At 40.6% G+C, this 24,223-nt stretch overlaps 2 protein-coding genes across 2 annotated transcripts in view; one reads left to right on the top strand and one right to left on the bottom strand.

Moving 5' to 3' along the window:
- The window catches only part of CCDC9B (coiled-coil domain containing 9B), a 107,559-nt gene extending 107,366 nt beyond the window's left edge, over positions 1-193 (bottom strand). The window contains exon 1 of the mRNA XM_089521958.1: positions 61-193. Within this exon, the coding sequence (XP_089378084.1) occupies positions 61-81 (21 nt within the window). The 5' untranslated portion in view covers positions 82-193. The remainder of the gene's footprint in view (positions 1-60) is intronic.
- A 17,606-nt stretch (positions 194-17,799) lies between these two features.
- DISP2 (dispatched RND transporter family member 2) overlaps positions 17,800-24,223 on the top strand; it is a 56,434-nt gene continuing 50,010 nt past the window's right edge. The window contains exon 1 of the mRNA XM_089521953.1: positions 17,800-17,841. The gene's annotated coding sequence lies outside the window, so the exon portion shown is untranslated. The remainder of the gene's footprint in view (positions 17,842-24,223) is intronic.

Genomic DNA, 24,223 nt, shown 5'->3' with positions numbered 1-24,223 from the left:
TTCTGAATGCAAGACCGACTCCCCGACAACCCTCCCAGTTATGACAAAGGCAGCACTCACAGATCGGTGCATTTTGGACATCAGAGAGGTGAAGCTCGGCGGATTCCACAGCAGAGTTAAAAGATGAGAGCCATCAGTCGGCCTTTCTCAGTACTGGCTGCACAGCATACAAGATCATGTTTTGATTACAAAAGCCCGGTCTGGGCTCCCAGCCAAAAGCACTGGCTGTCTAATATACGAAAGCAGAGGCAGGCAATCAGAACACCAATGTGTCCTCCTCTCCACTCTTCGCTCGCCTTTCTGCAGGATTGCACCTTTGTTATTCCCTGTGTGACATGAAGTCGATCGCTCCTTGGTCCCATAACCTACATGTCAGAACAAGGGAACCCAGAAGGGCATCAGAAAGCACATTTGCCCCTGAATGGGTGGACTTCAAGTCGTTTGCTTGCATCATGTCTTATGCCCACAGCAGTTTACCTTGGTAGGTAGGTGTTCATAGCAGTCCAGAGAATGCAGTGAAAATGAGATCAAATCATTTCACTGGTATGGATTTCATTTTGCAAATCAATCATCCATCGAGGGCAGGGAACCGTCTAACTAAAAAGATTGCATGTATAGTGCTGTGTAAATTTACAGCGCTTCATAAATAAAGGTTAATAATAATAATAATAATAATAATCCATAGATTAAGTTATACTGTATCACAGTGTTTCTTCCATGGTTGAGGGAGCACTGCTGGCCCTTGACAAATTTCAGATGAGAACTTAAGGACAATAGAAAGGAAGACATTTGAAAAGCAGGGGGTTTTCTTTTTTTTGGCAACATGTTGAAAAGCTAGCTTGCTTCTCATTTAATGTTTTTAAATTACTCTGAAAAGCAGCTGGCCTCTTCAGCAGTGCAAACAGTGAATGGAAAGAAACTTCAAAGAAGCCCTGGCTACATGCAAAATTAATTGAATCTTGCCCATAGAAGAGAGAAGTAGAATTTGACTATTAATTCAGAATCTTTTAAGTCGTCATCTGTGTGGTAGCTGTAAGAAAAGAAATAAGAAAAGCTATTTAAATACGTCTTATTCTACCATATTATTACATTAATGTATTTCATCATGTTCTCAAAAGTTCTTGGTCTGAACTTAAAAACATTTTTAAACTACAAATAGAGTTGGTAGGAATGGCCATGCTGGTTGGGAGATTTTGAAGCTGTGATCCAAAATCTAATTTTTCTAAGATTGTTTATTTAAAAATCTTCTCTATGTGAAACTCTCTCTGCACCAAAGGAAAACAAAAAATGGTAAGCATCCAACAGAACCAGAGGAAAAAAGGAAACACGCCTCAAGATGCTGAAAAATTATGTTTAACAGCTAAAAAGGCCAACACATTTTGACCTGTTGATATTTTAAGACCTTCCTCAGGGGGGCTGCACAAGAAATAGGCTTATGAAGAGTTTCTTCAATTCCTATAAAAATTTAGACCAGTATCCTATAAGTAAGTTGAACTTCCACCATAGTAAGCTTTTGGGGGCTCTTTGTAGAGGTCAGAATTCTCCACCAGACTCTTAAAATGACAACAATCCTCCCAAGGATCCAACTATCAGCTGCTGCAAACCCAAACCACAGCCATTTTTTAGCCAATGGGGAGCTCTGGAAAAACATCTGGTTATGTCTCTATTGCCGGACAAAGAATAATGATATCATTTGCCAAGATTTTAAGAGTTCCCTTTTCCTTCAGGTTTCCTAGGGCACCTCCAGATGGAGGAAAAAATCTCTGGAAATCCCAGGCTTTTTTTCTTGCACAAACCAATTTTATTTTTGAGATGCATATGACATTTTTCTCATCCAGAAGTATTTCCTGGGAACTCCTTGTATTGTTGTTTGCTCTTGTTGTGTGCTGTCAAGTCATTTCCGACTTATGGCGACCCTAAGGAGAACCTATCATGGGGTTTTCCTGGAAGGTTTCTTCAGAGCAGGTCTGCCATTGCTATCCTCTGAGGCTGAGAGAATGTGACCTGCCCAAGGTCACCCAGTGGGTTTCCATGGCTGAGCCAGGATTCAAACCCTGCTCTTCAGAGTCATAGTCCAATGCTCAAACCACGCTGGCTCCCTTCCTTGCATTACCAGAGACTTTTTATTCCCAGACTGATCTAAATTAACCCAATACTTATCAAAATGAAATACTGTATGCTGGTTACTTGCCATGTGTTTCTGCTGTCTTGGACCTTGTAAAGGTGGCCACCAAGTAAACACAGCTGTTGTTTCCAAGACACAGATTCAACCGTGATCTAGCAAGGGAAAGAAGAATGTTACAGCAACATGATTGTAATGCTTAACTAGTATAATCTTGCTAAAGCGCTTTAGTACTTTTGAAAATAACTCCTGATTTTTTATTTTTTTAAAAAAAAGACAGTTGAAATTGGTAAAAATCAATTGCTGAAATGTTGAATGAGGCTGAGTGTGACACAGGATAAGTGAGAGAGAAGAAGGAACAAAATGAATGGGAAGCAGGGAAAGAAAGAAGGAAGGAAATAAAATGAAAAACTGTACATCATATTTCAGGAGAGAGGATTAGATGCAAAACCTTAATATGCAAGTGCAATCAAAACAAAAAGAACTGGAAACTCTCAACAACAACAACAACAACAACAACAACAACAATTTGTATTTTCCTGCCTCTCCCAGATGGATTGAGGTGGGATCACAACCTGGTATAAATAATAATAAATAAATAATAAAAATTTTATTTATATCCCGCCCTTCTAAAAATCAGGGCGGCTTACAACATGGATTAAAATACAATCAAAATACACATCAAAAGTTAAAATGCAATACAATAATTATACAGAAAAATAACCAACAAAAGCCCCATAGCCCAACCTCTTGGCCACGGAAGAGGAGGGAGGCCCACAGGATTTTATTCGGGGAATGCCTGTTGGAACAGGAAGGTCTTTAAATCCTTCCTGAATTGGGCCAGGGTGGTAGACGAGCGGAGCTCGGTGGGCAGCGTATTCCAAAGGGCTGGGGCAGCTGTGGAGAATGACCTCCGTGTAGTGGAGGCCAACCTAGCCCCAGGCACCTTCAGTAATTGCTGCCCAGACGTTCTGAGGGTGCGGGGCGGAATGTATGGGGAGAGGCGGTCCTTCAGGTATCCCGGGCCCAAGCCATTTAGGGCTTTATAGGTGATTACCAACGCCTTATATTGGGCTCAGAAGCGAATGGGCAGCCAATGGAGGTCTTTCAGAACCGGTGCTATGTGGCTGGTCCTGGGAGCCCCAGTGACCAGCCGGGCTGCCATATTCTGCACCATTTGCAGCTTCCGAGTTTGGTATAAGGGTTGCCCCATGTAGAGTACATTGCAGAAATCCAGTCTCGAAGTTACCAGAGCATGTACAACAGTTTCTAGGTCCCTCTGGGCCAGGTATGGGCGCAGCTGGCAAATCAGCCGAAGCTGATAACACTACAAAATGAAATACAACAATTCAATAAAATACATAGAAATTGACAATTAAAAACAGGGTATCACAAGGTGACAGTGGAGCAAGAATGTTCTCATCCTGTTCTGGGAAGTGGATCTGTGTCTTACATGAAATCGGGTGGATACGCTTGCTGGAAAAGCTCCGTCTTAACTGCCCCCCTGAAAGTTTCCAGGGAAATAGTAAGACAGATCTCTTCCGGGAGACTATTCCACAGTCTTGGAGCAGCTATCGTAAAAGCTTTTTGGGAAGTTGAAACAAACTTGGTTGTGGTTAATTCCAACAGATTCTTCCCCATTGTTCTAAGAGTGCGGGGCGGATTGTAAAGAGATGTGTTCCCGCAAGTAACTCGGGCCCAAGCCATATAGGGCTTTAAAGGTGTTAACTAACACCTTCTATTGCACCCGGAAGCAAATTGGAAGCCAATAAAGGTCTTTTAAAATTGGTGTTACGTGGTCAAACCTTGAAGAACCAGTGACCAGTCTGGCTGCCATATTTTGTACTAGTTGAAACTTCTGAACTTGGTACAAGGGTAGCCCCATGTAGAGTGCATTACAGAAATCAAGACAAGAGATTACCAGGGCATGTACCACAGCTTCAAGGTCCCTCCGGTCCAGGTAGGGACGCAGTTGGAGTATCACCCGAAGTTGGTACGAAGCACTTCTGGCCGTTGCATCTACTTGAGATGACAGCTGTAGACAGGGATCCAGAAGTACTCCCAAACTGCGAACTTCGTCCTTCAGGGGAAGTGTGACACCATTCAGGACAGGTTGATAAATTTCCTTCCCCAGACCTGAGGTGCTTATTGCGAGTACCTCCGTTTTCTCTGGATTCAGCCTGAGTTTGTTTTCCCCCATCCAGCCCATTACTGACTCAAGGCAGGCATTCAGAGGAGAGATTCTATCCTTAGTTGCTGTGACAGTTGGAGACATAGAGAAGCATATTTGGGTGTCATCGGTATACCCATGTCTCAGGATGATCTCTCCCAGCGGTTTCATGTAAATGTTAAACAGCATGGGGGACAGAATGGCACCTTGGGGGATGCCAGATGTCAGCTCCCTCTTGAAGGAGCAACTGTCCACCAGCCTCACCATCTGGAACCTGCCCGAGAGATAGGAATGGAGCCACTGGAGTGCAGTGCCCCCAATACCTAGCTCCCTCAGGCATTCCAGAAGGATACCATGGTCAATGGTATCGAAAGCCGCTGAAATGTCCAAGAGCACCAACAGGGCCACACTTTCCCTGTCGATACCCAGATGGAGATCATCGACTAAGCTGACCAGTACTTTGGAATAATCTGGTTAAGCCCCAATCATGTTTACAGGGCCCTTGAACATTATCAGTTTGTTCCAATATTTACTCATAACATACAAAATCTTTAAACCTTCACATGTTAAAATTTGCCAATAAATGATATCATAGAATCACAGAGTTGGAAGAGACTCCAAGGGCCATCCAGTTCAACCCCCTGCAGGAACAATCAAGGCATCACTGACAGATGGCCATCCAGCCTCTGTTTACAGACCTCCAAAGGACACTCCACCACACTCCGAGGGAGTGTGTTCTCCTGTCAAACAGTTTGAGCTGGAATCTCTTCTACTGTAGCTTGCATCCATTGTTCTGTGTCCTATTGTCTGGAGCAGCAGAAAACAAGATTACACCATCCTCAATATGACATTCCTTCAAATACCCTTGACCAAAGAACGATATACTCCTTCTATCTGAGATGGTTGTCCTCTTCCACCGAGTGCGCAACTTCGGGAGGGACGCACATGGAGCAGTGAGGGAGGGACACCCGCCTAGCCAGCCAGATCAGCCAAATCAACCCTGGCGATCAATGGGGTGACAGATGTCGCAGCCAGATCGGCCTCACATCCCCTTCAAATACTTAAACAGGATGTAATTCCAGCTGGGTGGACCATTACACCCTTTCTCCTAATGCAGTATCTCAGCCAAGGAGTGTTAATGGAAAAGTAAAAGCTGAAGGACAGCAACAAGGATTGTAATGATAGAATCATAGAACCATAGAGTTAAGGGCCACCCAGTCCAAGCCCATTCTGCCATGCAGGAACTTACAATCAAAGCATCCCTGAGAGGTGGCCATCCAGCCTCTGTTTAAAGACCTCCAAAGAAGGAGACTCCACCACACTCCAAAGTAGAATATTACACACTTGAACAGCTTTTAATGTCGGGAAATTTTTCCTGTGTTTAGGTGGAATCTCTTTTCCTGCAGCTTGCCTCCATTGTTCTGGGTCCGATTCTCTGGAGCAGCAGAAAACAAGCTTGCTTCGTCCTTAATATGACACCCTTTCAAATACTTAAAGAGAGCTGTCATATCACCTCCCAACTGTTTCTTCTCCAGGCTAAACATCCCCAGCTCCCTCATAGGGCATGGTTTCCAGATCTCTCTCCATTTTGGTTGCCTTCCTTTAGACATGCTCCAGTTTGTCAACATCCTTTTTGAATTATGGTCCCAGAACTGGACACAGTATTTCATGTGAGGTCTGATCAAAGCAGAACAGAGCGGCAATATTACTTCCCTCGATCTAGACACTGTATACAACATACATGTGTTAAAAATATTTTTCCATTTTATAATAATATATATTTTATAATAATAGGTAGTAGATAATAAATAATTATGGCATGTAAGTATGATAATTATTAATCTATTTACATAAGATATAATTAGGCTATTTTATTTTATAAAGTAATATAAGAACAGTTTGACAAAATTAGCTATTTCTACAATAAGTATTGTTAACACTGGAAGTTAAGCTTCGAAAACAATTAAAAAAAGAAACAATGAAAAATTAGTAGGAGATTTGTAACAACACTAAAATAGGACTTGTTTGTATGTTTGTGTGTTTGTTTTTAAACATTGTTTAATAAAAAATTAATAATTAATTCCCCCCCCCCCTCTTTTATGAAGGTTATATGTATGTGTAGCAGCAGGGGACTTCTACCATGAAACACCAAAGGGAGAAATACAGTGGGCCCTCCACATTTGCTGGGGTTAGGGGCACAGGATGCCTAGGAAAGTAAAAAAAAAAAAATTACAAATAAAAGACAAACTTTTTTAAAGCCTGAAAGAACACCTTTCTAGGAATCTCTAGGTCTTCCAGGGCAACTCTATACCCAACAGAACTGACCATAGAACTGCACTGGAGTACCTACAAATGTGTTTTCTCTAGGAATATCTAGATTCTTCATTGTGACTTATGGACAACTTCTGGCAGAGTCAGGCTGGAGGATCTAGATATTCCTAGAGAGAACATGTTAATCAAATCTGCGAATAATCAAATCCACAAAAGTCAAATCCGCAAATGTAGAGGGTTGAATGTAGGTCCGAGAGCAAATCAAGCCTAAATGCTCACTAGTACCTAAAATGACTAAACCAAGACTAATGTTCTTGGGATATAGCAGGTGATCACATGACTCACAGGAAAAGACAATAATGCCTAGAAAAGTGAAAGGCAGTAGGAAAAGAGGAAGATCATATTTTAGATGGCTTGATACAATAAAGGAAACCACAGCAAGACCTCAGCAAGGCTGCTGATAACTAGGGCTTCTTGCAAGGTTCTTATTCATAGTGTTGTTATAAATTGAAGCTGACTTAATGGCAACAACAAAATTATGCATTTTCCTTTATATTCATTGTATAGGCCCCTGACAAAGATATATATTTTAAAAAATCAGGCTGAAAAATGTTTTTTTAATTATTAAATATATTTTTCAGTATTTTAAGGCACAGCATTTTTGTATTATGATTATCTGAGCAAGCTATTGCTTTCTTGAGTTGGATTGCACTAACTGAACACAAGACTCCATGTGAATTCTTATCAACGTTGGCAGCCCTTGGTGATGTTCTTAGGCCTTAGGCATCAGACATAGTTGCACACGTTATGCAATTCAAATTAAAACTTCAACGTTTAATGAATGAGAATAACACACACACATATATACACACGCTTTGCAAGACAATCCTCTCACCCTGAGATTTCTCTTCCTTACCCTAAAACCAGAGAAGAGGAGCCAGACCCTGAGATCTAGGAACCTTATTAATGAACCAAATGAAAGTATTGGGCCAGACAATTCTCAGCCTTACCTGAGTGTGCCACCTGTCTCTTGATACACTGTCAACTGTTGCTAAATGCCTCCCCACAGCTTTCCCTCTTTAGCCAAAGCAAAGAAGAGGATTCAGCTTCTTGGTTCAGTTTCTTTTTTAAAATAATATCCATCACAACATGGAAGAGGAATCTTGTATCACTTGTATGGTCCTGGTTTGCCTAGGAAACCAAACTTCTCAAACTTTTATTCTTGCTCTGACTCTTTGTAAATACAACTTCCTTTTACCTTCTTTGCCCTTCATGTTCCTTGTCTGCCAATAACTTTTCCTTAGGACTGTACTATCCATGGCACATGCACACAACAGATTTCTAACAGGTAGCTACAAATTTGAGTGGGAAAGTAGCAAATGGAAGGAGAGCTTAGCCCTTTCCTTTTTGGGCCTTTTGCTGCTGAAAATCACTTACGCTGATCCCTTTTTCCACTTGCAAGGGAACTAAGATGCAAGTGGAAAGGAGGTCATTTTGAGTAGGGGGAAAGGATTAAGCCACTCGTACTCTCCATACCTCCACTAATACTCTATAACTACAACACCAGCAGAGGACAGTTATATGAGTATCTCTTTTAATGTCAAGTTTAGCTCTGAGCAACACGTACATTTTAGATTCTTCCAGTTTTCCTTTCAGGTTTTGGATCATTAAAAATCATTAGTACAACTTTCTTTTCTGTGGTTTTATTGTGAATAGAAAACTAATATATGGCCATTATCCCTGAGAAGAGGATGGGAACAGAATAGTTCAATCTTCATCTCCCATTATTCCATGTAGGAGCAATCCCACTTTCTAGGTCAGGAGCACTATGATCAGGACAGAGTACTTTGCCCCACTTGTCTTGTGTATTGGCAGAAGCAGGTGTCTGTGAATTTAGCATGTCTGTTCACCAGCCCAGCAAGAGTTTTACAGCTGGCTCCTATTACAGACTGTCCCATTTGAAAGAATACACCTCCTCTTTGATATGCTTAGATTCAAAACATAGTGACCTTGTTCCCAAATGTGTTGCCTCGCTTGAGACAATTGCTTTGTCTCTTTTTCACTGGTTTCTCATCTCTGTACACATGGATATCTCATGTGCATGATGAGAGTGTGCTTGTATTTCACTTTATTATTTCAAATATGTTTTGATTATGATGAGCTTTAGATCCAGAAAGACTGGATTTCCTGAATAGTCCAAGAGGAAGATCTTGTCCCTTAGAAAAATCAGTGCATCACACACCTATATGTCTTAGCAGATGTTGTATAGTATGTTTGGACAAGTATTACTGGTAGGATGTGATGCAGTTTCTCATGAAAGTGACACACCTGCCTGTATTATCTCCTCACCTACCTCCTTCAGTAACATTCTTTACTTATTGTCAGTCACATTCTTTATTTATTCACATGCCTTATGAATGATTTTGTGGCAGTACTTGAAAAGTAACTTTTATGGCAAATGGGTATCTTTGATAGTATAACAGGAGCCTAACACTTACATGTCTTAACATTTCTCAGCTATAGTCTCATATGTTCTGATAGTCATTTTTCTTCAAAATAACTTTCCAAGCTATGATTCTGGCTTGATTTGAGGGCTCCTCCAGATGGAGCAAAGATGTGAGGAAGTTGTGATATTTGTTGCTGTAGTTCTCAAATTTTTTTTATATCCAAAGTATGCTTTAGTTATCCTGGACTACAGTATTTTCCGGCAATTCCTGACATCAAGTACGTACCACATTTATTCCCACCCTGAATTGACTTTCTTTTTGATTCCCAGACAGATCAGAACAAAGAAAGTATCATGTTCTTCTTTTTCTTTTTAAATTATTTAGAGGTGTGTTTTTTTAACTTAAAAAACCTTTTAGAGTTATGGTGCATCGACATATCAGTGAAATGAAACTTGTCACCATAGCCACTACAACTCGTAACTTTTTTTACAGGATAAAATTTGCCCTTCTAACCATAGGACAACCTCAGCAAATCAAACCCTTTGGAAGAGTCTTAGTGCTTTTGGAATATCTTGTACCACAAAACCCCTGTGATGAGACAATCCAAAACGAAAGAAGAGATAGTGCCAGGAGAAGAAACTCCGAGGCTAGATGGCACTCAGCAAGCTACTGGAGTATAGCAGAGGACTATTATGAGTAGTACTGTGTCTAATGACACAACTGCACTCAAGCCGAAAAGGTGTTCAGCTGTTAACATGCTCAGAGTGGAAAAAATGTTTGAAGCTGTACTGAGCTGAAATGGACAGGAATGGAACAGTTAGATCATTAGTGTTTTTTTCTCAGGAAATGAAAATCTCCAAAGAAATAGGATGGCATTAATAGTGAGGAAAGGTATAGCAAAAAGAGTCAATGGATATAATGTAAAGTCTCACAGAATCATGTCAATATAACCTCAGGGAAAACCCAGCAATATAATCACAATCCAAGTTTATCTACAGAGGTAGACAAAGAAGAAGAAATTGAAAAATTCTGTGCTGGAGTCCAGGAGGGAACTGATTGCACGACAAAGCAGGACTTGGTGGACTTGATGGAAGTTAACAACAAATACCTGAAGTGTCACAGCTGCTGTTGGTAAGTTCTCCCCATATTTTGTTCTTTACATTTCCTATAAGATGCTAAAATGTTCCCTCTCAATTATACAGTATTGGGAGGAGGGTTGTAAAGGCAATGGATAAAGTTTTAAAACATACCTTGATATTTTGGCTTCCTGCCCAGCTTTCCTCCATGTATAGTTGATATGATGCAGTTAGTTACTGCTGTCAACTCTAATGGTTTCAGTTAATTAAGATGTTATTCTTCATTGCTTTGATACATGTACTGGTTCACTAGTACAGTATATTCTTCTTAACTTGTTATACCAGTCATTGCCCTGAAGCCAAAGCATCAACCAATAAGTGTGCAGACAATCCAGATAGTCCTGTCCTGAGTTTAATAGGTTGACTCTAATAACTTACATTTGGAATTAAGAGATTTGAGTTGGGAAATATCTCCACCCTCAAGAGAAAAATAATATTATATTGTCAAGAATGGGGGAAATATGGTTGGTCTTCCATATCCACAGATTCAGTTATCCATGGCTTGAAATATTTTTAAAAATATAAATTCCAAAAGGCAAACTTTGATTTTGCCATTTTATAAAAGGGGCATCATTTTACTATGCCATTGTATTTAATGAGACTTGAGTATCCACAGACTTTGGTATCAATGGGGGATCCTGGAACCCAACCCCAGGACATACCAAGGGCCCACAATAGTGTATTTTAAAAGATCTTTCAAAGCAGAAGCCATACTGATGATGTGGTTAACCCTGTAATATATTTAAAACTATATTGTGCCTCTATAAAGCAGGCCTTCGAAAAGTTACATTTTTTGGCTACGACTCCTAGAACCCCTCTTGCCTAGCATGGCGAGGTGTGGTCCAAACATGTGACATTTCTAAGCTCTGTTGGATGAATCCATAATGTTCCCTAGTGCCACGCAACAAAAAACAATAGGTCTGAATCCAGAAATTGCCTCCCACAGATAACAGGGCTCTGCATCAGGCATTTAATCCAGCAGATAGTTTTTGCCAGTGGAACAGATATGAGAGTGATAGAATGGAAAGTTTTCTAGGTGGGTTGAGTAGTGCTAATATCATGAGACACTAGATAACATGATGTAATTGTTGTAGGAATAACTGCTTTCCTCAGGCCTCATATCATGTTATTCTTCCTTTAACAGTTACACTCACTCATTCAGTTTATAACCTGCTATTCCATCAAAAAAGACACATAAGGTATCTAACTGTAACAAAACAAAGTATGAAAGCATACGTTTGATTAAAAACATATCAAATACATTTAAGACACAGTTAAAAACCAGCCATAAAAGACCTAGCCAGCACCTTCAACAGTTAACTAGCCACAGATGTAAAATGGAAGCAGCCAGTAGGAAAGTCTCCTTAGAATCATAGAATTGGAAGAGACCACAAGGGCCATCCAGTCCAACCCCTTGCCATGCAGGAACTCTCAATCAAAGCATCCCCGACAGATGGTCATCCAGCCTCTGTTTAAAAACCTCCAAGGAAGGAGAGTCCACTACACTCTGAGGGAGTGTGTTTCACTGTCGAACAGCCCTCACTGTCAGGAAGTTCCTCCTAATGTTAAGCTGGAATCTCTTTGACTGTAGCTTACATCTATTGTTCTGGGTCCTATTCTCTGGAGCAGCAGAAAACAACTTGCACCCTCCTCAATATGACATCCCTTCAAATACAAAGCTATTATATCACCTCTTAACTGTTTCTTCTTGAGGCTAAACATCCCCAGTTCCCTAAGTCTCTCCTCATAAGGGATGGCTTTTAGACCCTTCACCATTTTGGCTGCCCTCCTTTGGACACGCTCCAGTTTCTCATCATTGTTTTTGAATTGTGGTACCCAGAACTGGACACAGTATTCTAGGTGAGGCCTGACCAAGGCAGAATAGAGTGGCAATATTACTTCCCTTGATCTAGACACTATTACTTTCTTTGTTCAAGGGAGAGGCGGTGTAGACAGCAAATGAAGAGAAGAGTGATGTAGAAAACAGCTTCTTGTTTTGGCAGAAGCAAAACACCTACCAAATTATATTCTTGCTAGCAGTTGTCACTCTGAAAATGATATGTCATACAATATTGTCTGGTATTGATTTGTGCAGTTGCTTAGAGTTTATACCTTGTGCTGTGTGCCTTCATGTTGTTTCTAACTTGTAGCAATCCTAAGATACACCTATAATACTGTTATCTTGAAAATATTTGTTCATTTGTTTTTGCCATTGCTTTCCTCTGAGGCTGTAAGAAGGTGACTTGCCCAAGGCTACCCAGTGGCTTTTCATGGCTGAGTGGGGATTCAGACCCTGATCTTCAAACTCATAATCCAATGCTCAAACCATTACCATACTTGTTCTTGTTAAAAAATGAGGAAACTTGCAAGTTAAAACAAGTAGAAGATAGCTGAAACATAAAAAAAAGCAACATTAAAATGGAATTAACAACATTAAAACTGTTTCAAATATACAACCAAAATGTTAAAAACCACAGTTTTTTAAAAAGTACTGTTAAAATAAAAAGAAGTATAGCATGCTCTTGAAAGGCCTTTCTTTAAAAAACCTTCATTTCTCAAAAGTATGTTTGGATAAAAATATCTTTGCCTGCTGATGGAAGAACTGCAAGAAGGGGGCATTCTAGCCTCCCCAGGAAGATATTCCAGAGCTGAGGGGCAGCCACTGAGAAGGCCCTATAACATGTCCACACCAACTTGTTTTGTTCTTATATGTGGTCAAGATTAACACTAGTTATTATTTTTTTATTATTTATTATTTTATATCTTGTGACACAAACCAACTTCAGAAAGTTACTTAGGCCCCATTCCAACTATAAAAAGAATTGGATTGCTGAGCAAATTAAATGACCCTAGTTCCCATTTGAAACTGGTTCCTGTACGATTTGATCGAATCTGTCATAATGAAGGGAGGCAAAGGCAAAAGAACTGTTTTGTCCAGACACCAGCTAAAAAGAGGTTATTTTGAAAAAACGCGTTTCCTAAGCTTGTCGAGCAAGTGGGAATGAAAGATTGGAATCACAGCATTCTGGAGGGGAGGGACTAATGGCAGACGGTTGTTTATCATCCATCCCCATCTTTTTGGAGATGTCATCCCCCCCCCCCCCCCCCAGTGCTGTCTTGTCATTATTGGTTTGATGTTTGGTTCCTTTTTTTAAAATAATAAAATAAAACTAAGCGATGAAGTGACAGAATGGTATAGCAACTTCTTGCAAAGATGCTAAACCAATCTGTCACTTAAGTGCTTAATTGTGTTTACAAAAGAAAGAAAGAGAGAAAGAGAGAAAGAAAGAAAGAAAGAAAGAAAGAAAGAAAGAAAGAAAACATGCCCTGTCCTCCTTCTCACAGACCTCCCTAGGTCCCGGTGCCCTCCATTTCTGTCATCCTCTGCCTCCTCTTCTCCCTTCCCAGCCTGGCAATGTCCCTTCCCTGTCCCCCAAACTCGCTTCCCAGCCTTGCCTCCCTCTCATCCTCATCCTCTTCTCCGCTCCCCCCCCCCAACTTGCCTTGCTCCATTGCCATCCTCCTTGTCACACTATCTGAGTCAACAGTGTGATGCGACAGCTAAAAAGGCCAATGCAATTTTAGGCTGCATCAATAAAAGTATAGTGTCTAGATCAAGAGAAATAATAGTGCCACTATACTCTGCTTTGGTCATGCCCCACCTGGAATATTGTGTCCAGTTCTGGGCACCACAATTCAAAAAGGACATTGAGAAACTGGAGCATATCCAAAGGAGGGCGACCAAAATGGTGAAGGGTCTGGAAACCATGTCCTATGAGGAACGACTTATGGAGCTGGGGATGTTTAACCTGGAGAAAAGAAGGTTAAGAGGTGATATGATAGCCCTGTTTAAATATTTGAAGGGATGTCATATTGAGGAGGGAGCAAGCTTGTTTTCTGCTGCTCCAGAGAACAGGACCTGGAGCAATGGGTGCAAGCTGCAGGAAAAGAGATTCCACCTCAACATTAGGAGGAACTTCCTGACAGTTAGGGCTGTTCGACAGTGGAACACACTCCCTTGGAGTGTGGTGGAGTCTCCTTCTTTGGAGGTCTTTAAACAGAGGCTGGATGGCCATCTGTCAGGGATGCTTTGATTGAGAGTTCCTGCATGGCAGGGGGTTGGACTGGATGGCCCTTGTGGTCTCTTCCAACTCTACAATGCTATGATTCTATCTCAGCCTCACACTCTCTCTGCCTCAGAACACACTCTCTCAGCCTCCACCCCCCCCCCCCCCGCAATTTCCAAGACTGGCTTACGTCAGATGATTGACAGGGGAGTTTAAAGTGGTGCTGCCAGTGGGAACCACAATTGCCTCCACAAAAAAAACAACAAAAAAACAACAACAAAAAAAAACGATCACACAGGATAAAGGGAAAAAAATCTTTCATAATGAGAACTAGGGGTCTTTTGAAATCGCTTTCCAAACCGGGGCAGGAGCGAATCACTAAGCAATTCATCCTGCACTTGAGAATAAGCCCTTAGTAAACCAGTGTAAGGCAATTTAATAGTAATCCAGGTACAAGTTGATATAATAAGATGCCAGAAGTTGCGCTTATCAATTGTACTAGGTTTTTTTGTTGGGATGCATGCATTCAATGAAGTGTATTTACACAGTCCACACTGCACCTTGCAGTACACTACAGTCACTGCTCAAGGCCTCATGTTCCTGCTTCCAAATAAGAAATTCCTTGTTTAAAATGGGCTTGTTTTTCCATAATGATGGAACTTGATTGATTGATTGATTGATTGATTGATTGGCTGATATCCCACCATTCTCTCAATATGGAACACAGTCTGAGTTAAAATAAGTTAAAGCAGTGGATAGTACAAAAGATTAAACTATATAATTAATTTTAAAAAGTTTATAAAGGCGGTTGAAATGTAATAAATTAATAATGATGGGACAAATCATTATGTTACTTGAGTATTAATTAATATAATGAGTTTTAATAATATAATTATTAATCATTAATAATTCAAGAACAATGCTGGGTATGGTCCATCTTTATGGTTCTGTTTTAGGTATGTAATCAATACATGGTTTCAGCAATTTCAGCTCACAATATATGTAAAAGGGTGACTTTCTCTGGCTTGTATTGGCCTCCAGCAGTCAATAATATATCAGAATGGGACTTTTTAATGAATGGGCAACATGCATCCTGCTGTGTGTGTGTGTATGTGTGTGTGTTAGGGACAGAATATTATTATTCACTTCCTAGCTGGAAAAAAGCATTTCCCAACACTTCTAAAACCCTGTTGGGAAAACTAATGTGACAGCAAGACAATTTTCACCGGTTATTCACACATCCTGAAGTATTTCAGAGGATTACTCTGCACAGTAATCCATATGTTTTTTCTGTGCAATGTGCATGTGTGCGTGTGTGTGTGTTCTCCAACATAAAACATGTTGCCTATGCAGGAAACATGTTCTCAATGCAAAAAAGATGAAGTACTGTATTTTGTAGAGAAAACCCACACATGTTTCTGTACTGAATAATTCGTCAGAACATGGAAGTATGAATATGAGGAAATATTGTACAGAAATATTTGTTTTCTCCCATAGAAAAGACTAAAAAAAATGCATCCTTGCATATGAGGATGAAATAGTTAGAAGGTGACATCCCTGGTTTGCATTCTATACACAGAATTCATTTATAAGATGGGACACAATCAGGCGCTTACTAACTTTCCTGTGCCATAAAATTACAAACTGCAGCCACTGGAGGGAACCAAAGCAATAAGAAACAATATGATGCAATTGTAAAGACTGTATTTGCTACTACAGTACATTCATGCTAACCTGTGACATGCTGCCTTCTTTTGTGTATTTTACACAAGTTTGTCACACTTCTGAGTGCTGTGGGACAGCCTCCCCCAAACCATGAGTTGTCCATAAGTGCTGACTACAACTCCAATCAACCCCACCCAGCACAGCAAACAATGTAGATTTATAGTTCAACACATATGGAGGACATTATCTTGGGGGAGGCTGGTTTTAAAATCTCAGTGATGCTGTGTCTGCAGAATTTTTCCCCAACTTTGTTTAATCAAGGGTCAGAATGTTTGCTTTCTGTTTATTATTGGAGATCTCTAGAGGTGGCCTAAAGAGACAGTGAGGTTCTAGGATGAACTACATGTCTTTACTCTCCCCACCGCTGGCAGCATTGATACACAATGAGACCATGAGAGGGGAGGCCTAGCTAGAAGTCAGATTACACTGTCATCACAAGGCACAGTATCAATGTCATGTCTTGTGGTTGTTGCATCATTAATTTCCTGCCTTTTAAGAACATGATCACTAGTCTAGCTACTGGTGCATTTGAAGAATTTAAAATCCTGGTGATAACCTATAAAGCTCTACATGGCTTAGGTCCAGGCTATTTTGAGGATTGCATCTCTATATATGAGCCTTGAATTCAAAGATATAGCCATGTTACTCTGTAGAATCTGTATGTAGAGAGATCTTGTAGCACTTTTGGTCTCAAAGGTATTGCATAATTGTTGCTTACTATTTGATGGTCTTTTGGTGCCTGTTTATCGAACCATTTCCTGTATTGCTATGTACTGTATATGTATTATCCTACTTGAGAGTATGTATTTTCCCTGGAAGAAGATTAACCATCCATTATGAGGCCAAGCCCTCCATCCAGTCCATCTGCCTTGGTCCAGGCCTTGGAGGTAGAGAGGAACTGCTGGACCTTTTACCCTTTCTCTCCACCACTCCCTTCTCCTTTTCTGTCATGTCTTTTTAGATTGTAAGCCCGAGGGCAGGGAACCGTCTAATTAAAAAGATTGTATGTACAGTGCTGTGTAAATTTACAGCGCTTCATAAATAAAGGTTAATAACAACAATAATAATAAAGGTGCTACAAGATCTCTCTACAATATATGAGCCTGTTGGAACTTTTAAAAAAAAAAGAGTTGTAAGCTGCTTTGTGTCCCAATCTGGGAAAAGGTGTGAGATGAAAATGATGATGATGATGATGATGATGATGATGATGATGATGATGATGATGATAGAATCATAGAGTTGGAAGAGACCGCAAGGGCCATCCAGTCTAATCCCCTGCCATTCAGGAAATCTAAATCAAAGCATCACCAACAGATGACTATCCAGCCTATGTTTAAAGACCTCTAAGGAAGGAGACTTCACTACACTCAGTGATGATGAGGGGATGATGATGATGATGATGATGATGATGGCTCTTGGTTTCTTCCATTTCTGAATCTCTCATCTTTGGCCTGGGCTTTGCAGCATTTGCTTAGAGCAGGTATAGAAATCATGTGTTCCTTCCTGGTATTGGACTGCAAATCCCAATAGCCCTAACCAGCAAAGCCTGTTGTGTGGAAAGCTGGGGGCTGTAGTGCAACAACACCTGAACAGTTGCTTGATCCTTGTGTAAATTCTTTCCATACACGTTAGGTGTGTGGGAATGGCCCTGAGTCTGCCTGAGTCGAAGCAGCATATCTGGCATTCCCATGCCCCAGTCCATATTGCATAATAACTGACACCAGCCAAGTTATTCTGGCACGTGAGGCAGGAAAAAGTAAGAACCTCTTTCCATCCCTCACAGTAAAAATAGCACAACAATAAATAAAACAACTAACCATTTGCTGCCTTTTCATCACTTGCAAGATCTGATGCTGGGGGTGGCCACTTCATGCTGCCACATATTAAGGCTGGCCCATTTGCGGTGAGTGTATATATGCATGTGTGTGTAAAAAAGAGAGGGTATATGTGTGTGGTCTCTGTCATGACAATACTGCATAGGAGGAACATACTTTTAAAAACTTTCTGTGAGCTCTGTGAATGCAGCCTCCAGTGCATTTGTTTCTGGCACTTGTTGTACTTATGCATAAATATCTAGAAATCACCTGTCTGATCTTGGATGCTAAGCAGGAGCAGGCCTGGTTAGTACTTGAAAGGGAAATCACCAGGGAATACAAGGTATTGTAGGCTACATTCAGAGGAAGCCAGTGGAAAACATTTTCTGAATAAAGCTTTCCAAAAAAACCCTGTAATAGGATTTCCATAACTCAGAGAAGTTTATCACACAGGGGACAATTGGAAATATGAACGGTGATTAACCCATGATAATTGTGCCAATGGTTTTCACATGATGTTGAGATTAATCATGATTAACGTGCCATTGTCCTATGAATAAGCAGGCAAGAAACAGCAGCAATCATTCATGGGATTTTCCCATGAATGGCTTTTTTCTGTTTATTGTCTGGTTATTCCCTGGTTATTCACAGGATAATGGCTCTTGTGTTAATCTCATTTTAATCACGTTTTAATGTCAATTGCGCAATTTTCACAGGTTAATCATTGTTTAAACTCCACATTTTCCCTCATGTGATAAACTCCAGAGTAAACTTGAAGACACATAACAGCACACCTACTGTATTTGTTAATGATCTTCCCCAGCCTTTTCATATCAGCATCCTGCAGTGATTAATACTGAGCTAAAAGCAGTTATGTAGACATTCTGTCAAGTGGTCTAAACTGGGGGTGTAGCTACTGGGAAGCAAAATAAGAATTCTGCATCCCCATAAGAACCCTCCACCCCTGAATTTTTTCTTCAGTCCCCAAATTTCTAGCATTGCAGAGGATGCAAACTGTTCATACCTAGACCTCTTACATTTCTATGTCTACGTACCCTTTATACTTTTGCCTGCCCCTTTTCTCTTGATGCCTAAACTGCATTTCTGAATACTCAACTGAGGATTGAAAAAAATTTCATGGTAATGGGAGTAGAATTCTTATCTGGTATGAATGTGATTTTGCCCACCCACCTCCCATAGCTCCACTGTGGCACTGAATGCATTTTCCATTTGAAGAAAGGATCAGTCAATCAACTAACCAATCAATCAACAATAAAAGTCAGGAATCGGGGGGGGGGGGGGTCTCCTTGATATGATTTTTCCAATTTCCCCCTCAACACTACTTTCCAGTACCCATATCCAGCCTCTCAGATTCAATATGAAGGCTAGATTTGGACCGTGTCTCCACTACCCTCTTGTACAACATTTCGTTGCTGCCAGAAGGAGAGTTAGCCCTACCAGAGTAGATTAAATTGCTCTGTAGTCTAGTTCCCAGCTATGCATGTGAGTGGCATGTCCTCTTGCAGCCTTGAAACTTGTTTATATCCACCACTTCAGCCTCAGATGTCCCACTATACACAGTTGTCCAAAAGCCATTTGTGAGAGCAAGCATGGTGTAGTGATTTGAATGTTAGACTCTGGAGACCAGGGTTCAAATTTCCACTCAGCCATGGAAAGCCACTGGGTGACCTTGGGCAAGTCACACTCTCTCAGCCTCAGATGATGACAATGGTAAACCCCCACTGAAGAAACATGCTAAGAAAATCTTATGATGAATTCGCCTTAGGGTTGCCATAAGTAAAAAATGACATCATCAACAGCAACAACCAAAAGCTGTGGGGAAGGGGAAGTCTAGGAAAAACTAACAGAGGCTTAGTCTATCTTAAAGACCAACCAATTCAATGTAACTTGTTCTCATGTTAGTCTTCAAAGTGTCACAGGATTCTTTCCATTGATGTGTGTGTTTTTTCTGCAACGTATTAACAAGGAGTTGGAAACAGTCAACTAGAAAAGTCAATGTTATTTTGCTGCCTGAGCCGATGTGCAAAGTGTCCCCACCTCCCATTCCATTTACAAAATCCAACTGGACTGGCAGTTCTGTCTTGCTTAAACACTAATAATGGAAAGGCATCATTCGCTGACATGGAGGGCAACTAGCTAATGCAGTGGACCCAGGACAGGTCATGTGCTATTTACAGCTTTATCTTGGATTCTATTAAGGAAAACACAGATCTCCACTACAGAACTTAAATGTGGTGCATGCATACATTGGAGCTTGTCCAAACCAAATTGATGCATTGGGCCTGGGGCTTCTTTTTTAAAAAATTCGCACAGTGAACTTTCTAGGCCCAGCAATTGTCCTGCCTTTACCACTACAAGTCATTTTTGGCCCTGCTTTCAGAATATTTCATCCCACAGTTTCTTATTCATTTTCCATTGTCCATGTATTAGAAACATTTTTCAAGGCTAGCTATGTACTGTGTGGTACTAGAAGGGGCAAATTAGCAGTATATCATTTCAAGAAAGGTTACTCACATACTAAAATGGTTCCAGATGAATCAGTGGTATTTAAAAACCATAGAGGTTTTTAATTGAAATAAATCAGCTTGATTTTGAGCTTGGGTGAAAAGCATATTCAAAAGGTCAGAACTGTTCCTAATAAGATGCATTTGCCAGCATGAATGAAACCATGTAATTTATTTCTGCTTCTATGGCTTGTATAACTTCAGGGTACATCTGCAAGGTCTAGCTTGAATGTTAGAATCTCAGCAAAACTATGTTCTTGTGGTACCTTAAAATGACAGCAAGCATGTTATATATTAGTACAGATATGTTCAGATATGTTGCTCACAATATCCATGAGCCCCAGCCAGTATGAGAAATATTAAAAGATTATGGGAGGAAAAAAAGGGAGGGCATGAAAAAATTCTACTTCATTATCCAAGTGTTTACTGTTAAATGAGAAATAATAAACACAGTAAAGGATCATAAATGAATACAGTGGAATTCATATATGAGTATACATAGGGCATATGCTTAGCTAGGTAAATCTTTTGGTAGTACAGCCACCCTTTCACATTTGCAGCTTTGACTTTTGTGGATTTGATTATTTGCAGATTTGATTAATATGTTCTCTCTAGAAACCTCTAGATCCTCCAGTATGACTCTATGGTCAATTTCTGCTGGAAGTTAACCACGGAGTCATGCTGGAGGTATAGGGTAATTTAAGTTTCCTAAGGCTTCGGCTTTTAGTAAGGAAACAAAAATATTAAATATCTAAAATAAAGCCAGGAGTGGTCCAGCTTTAAATTAGCAGAGCAGGAGAAATGTGATCTTGTCTAACTATGCTTCTCTGAGAACTGAGACTGACTCAAAAACACAAACATGTCTCTGGCTTTGCTTCACAAACGAAATTTAGGAAGGACTCATCCCGCGCTTTGTACAAGCGCGTTGGTGACTAAAAAGGCCAATCCAGGACAAACAGGTCCGGTTGCAGAAAGCACAGCGGAAAGTCTCCTTGGGTGATGTTTCTGGGTTGTGGTTCTTTCTGCGTTGTCGTTTCTCTTCGCGACTCGTTCGCTGTGAGCTTTCGAAAAAGGCTGCAGCATCATGGATAGTGCGTCTCCATGCCTCCCGATGTGAGGCCAGGGCAGACCATTGTTGGTGATCAATTTGGCCAAGCCTGAGATGATGTTTCAGGAAGTGCTTGTATCTCTTCTTTGGAGCGCCCCTCTTACGCTGACTCATGGCGAGTTCACCGTAGAATACTGTTTTTGGGAGGCGATGGTCCTTCATCCTAGAAATGTGTCCTGCCCAGCGCAGCTGCGTCCTCAATAGCATGGCCTCAATGTTGGTGATCCCTGCTTGCTCGAGGACAGCAACATTTGTCACATAGTCAGTCCAGTGTATATTTAGAATTGTGCATAAACAGCGCTGATGAAAGCGTTCAAGGAGTCGTAGGTGTTGGCGATAGGTGACCCATGTTTTAGACCCCTAGAGGAGAATAGATACTACAATGACTCTATACACACTGATTTTTGTGCTTCACCTCAAGTGTTTGTTACTCCAGACTCTTTTGTGAAGCCTTCCGAATGCACTATATGCCTTTGCCAGTCTGTGATCGATCTCTTTATCAATCTTGGCATCTGACGAGATGATGCTTCCCAGGTAGGTGAACTGCTGGACAGACTTAAGCACAGATTTTAAACTACAAACATGTAGCTTGTAGTTTAAAACAAAAATTTACTAATGGCTTTAATCTATATTTTCATAAAATCTATATCCTAATCTAACTAATGAATAGTTCAGGTAAAAAGAAATCTTTATCTCACCATATTTCCAAAAAAAGTTAAGAGAGGAAGATGGAAAAGCAACAGTTCAGTTGAAAATCTTGAGAGAGAATAACTGTTAGTCCCAAAGGGGAGTGACCTAAATTACATGGTTAGTTTGAACCAGGGGAGGGGAGGGAGTTTGCATGCAGGAAATCCCTATCGGTCTAAGGAAGGGGAAAGAGAATGCAAAAATCTTCCAATAGGAGGACTTAGAGATTCCTAGACAGAACACTTCTCTAGGCGTTGGTTGGTTCTCCAACACAATTCTATGGTCAACCGCTTGGTCAAACTCCATGGCCTGTTTTGAGAACTATAATATTAAATACTAAGTTAATTAATGATAATGGAAGTTGACTACAGAGTTGCACTGGGGGATCTAGAGAAACCTAGTGAGGTGTTCTCAAGTTTTAAAAAAGTGGATTTATCCACTTTCATGGGATAAACCCCTATCACCAGCAAATGTGGATGGCCCACTGTAGGTCCAACTTTACTGGAGCTCTCAAAGTTTATGATCCACTGAAGTGGGGTGCGAAAGTGTGTGTGGGGGGGTGGGGTGTAAAGCAGAACTAGAGGGGACAGGAGAGAGAATAGCTAGGTGGGGAGAGAATGGGGTTGGAATTGAGGGAAAACCTTTTTGCTTAAATATATATGTTCCTAGTACTCTGTGAGCAACAATAAATGCATTAAAGATGACAAAAAGTTTCATAGCATCTCCTCCTCAAATAAAAAAACATACAACATTGCATATTATACAATACTATACAAAAGAAAACTGAAATGCATCTTTACGCACCTGAGAAAAACATGTAAGTCAAGTCAGGCAGGGAATTGGGAGGCACCCATCCGAAGCAGCTTCTGTTTAGCCCACAGTGTCTCCTTGCTGAGTTCATCTGAAAGGCAGAGGAGGCACAAAGCCAGCCATACAGTCATCCTATGCTACCAGAACTTGGCATGAGTCTTGAGACTCAGACTCAGCCAGTTTCTGGCAGCTTGACTGAGTGCATCTCACTCCTTCTCATCTACACATGGAAGGAGCATTATAAGGTTAGCTGATGTACGCATGCCTTTTACCATCCTCCAGTGGGCAGAAAAATTTGAGGGCAGGACTCTGCCTGTACTGCCCCAGAGTTTCCCCAACCCTAGGGATGTAGCTAGAGGGGGTGCAAAATGAGGACATTTCCCCTAAATAAGAATTTTATTCCCTCAAATAAAATTTTCCTCTAGTCCCCAAACTTTTAACATTGCAGAGAATGAAACACATTTGGTGTGTTCACATTCCCTTGGTAACTCTGGCTGCCCCTTTCTTAGACTGTATTTGCCTAGAATGTATTTCTAAATGTTCAAGTTGATGCTATGGTAGAGATTTTGGGAGCCGAAGGAGAAATTTATTTAAAGAGTAAAATTCTTATGAAGGAGTCCCCTAACTGTCCCATCCTCCGTAGCTATATCTCTGCCTACCTTTTATCTGTAATAACTCACAATGTCTCTTCAGTAAGAAGTCTCCATCTAAAATTGGAGACACTGGGAAAGAACTGGGAATGCTTTGGATGCAATGGCCCACAGATGGAAGAGATCAGTATGTATTCCTATTCATAAAAAAGGAGACACAAAAGATTATCGCAGCTACAGAACAATTGCACTAGTTTCCCATTCAAGTAAAGTCATGCTCAAAATTCTGCAGCAGAACCTCTTACCATATATGGAGACTGAAATCCCAGAAAAGCAAACTGGATTCAGGAAAGGAAGAGACACTAGAGATCACATTGCAAATATGCATTGGATAATGGAGCACACCAGAGGATTCCATAAGAAAATCTGCATGTGCTTTATTAACAACAGCAACATCTTTGACTGTATAGATCATGAAAAGCTAAGAGGAATGGGAGTGCCACAATATCTGATAGTCCTGATGCATAACATGTACTCAGGACAAGAGGCTGCTAACAGAGCAGAATACAGAGAAACAGAATGGTTTCTAATCAGAAAAAGGATCAGGCAAGGCTGCATTCTACCATCCTATTTGTATGCAGAAAATATCATAAGAAGAGCAGGGCTAGACTTAGAAGAAGGAGGAGTACATCATAAGAGGACAGTACATCAACAATCTAAGATGTATGATTTCATACTACTAGCGGAAAAC

The sequence above is a fragment of the Sceloporus occidentalis genome, unplaced genomic scaffold (assembly GCF_023333645.1).
Source record: "Sceloporus occidentalis isolate IW3139 unplaced genomic scaffold, rSceOcc1.0.p SCAF_4, whole genome shotgun sequence".
Lineage (NCBI taxonomy): Eukaryota > Metazoa > Chordata > Lepidosauria > Squamata > Phrynosomatidae > Sceloporus > Sceloporus occidentalis.
This window is presented reverse-complemented; position numbering and strand designations above follow the sequence as displayed.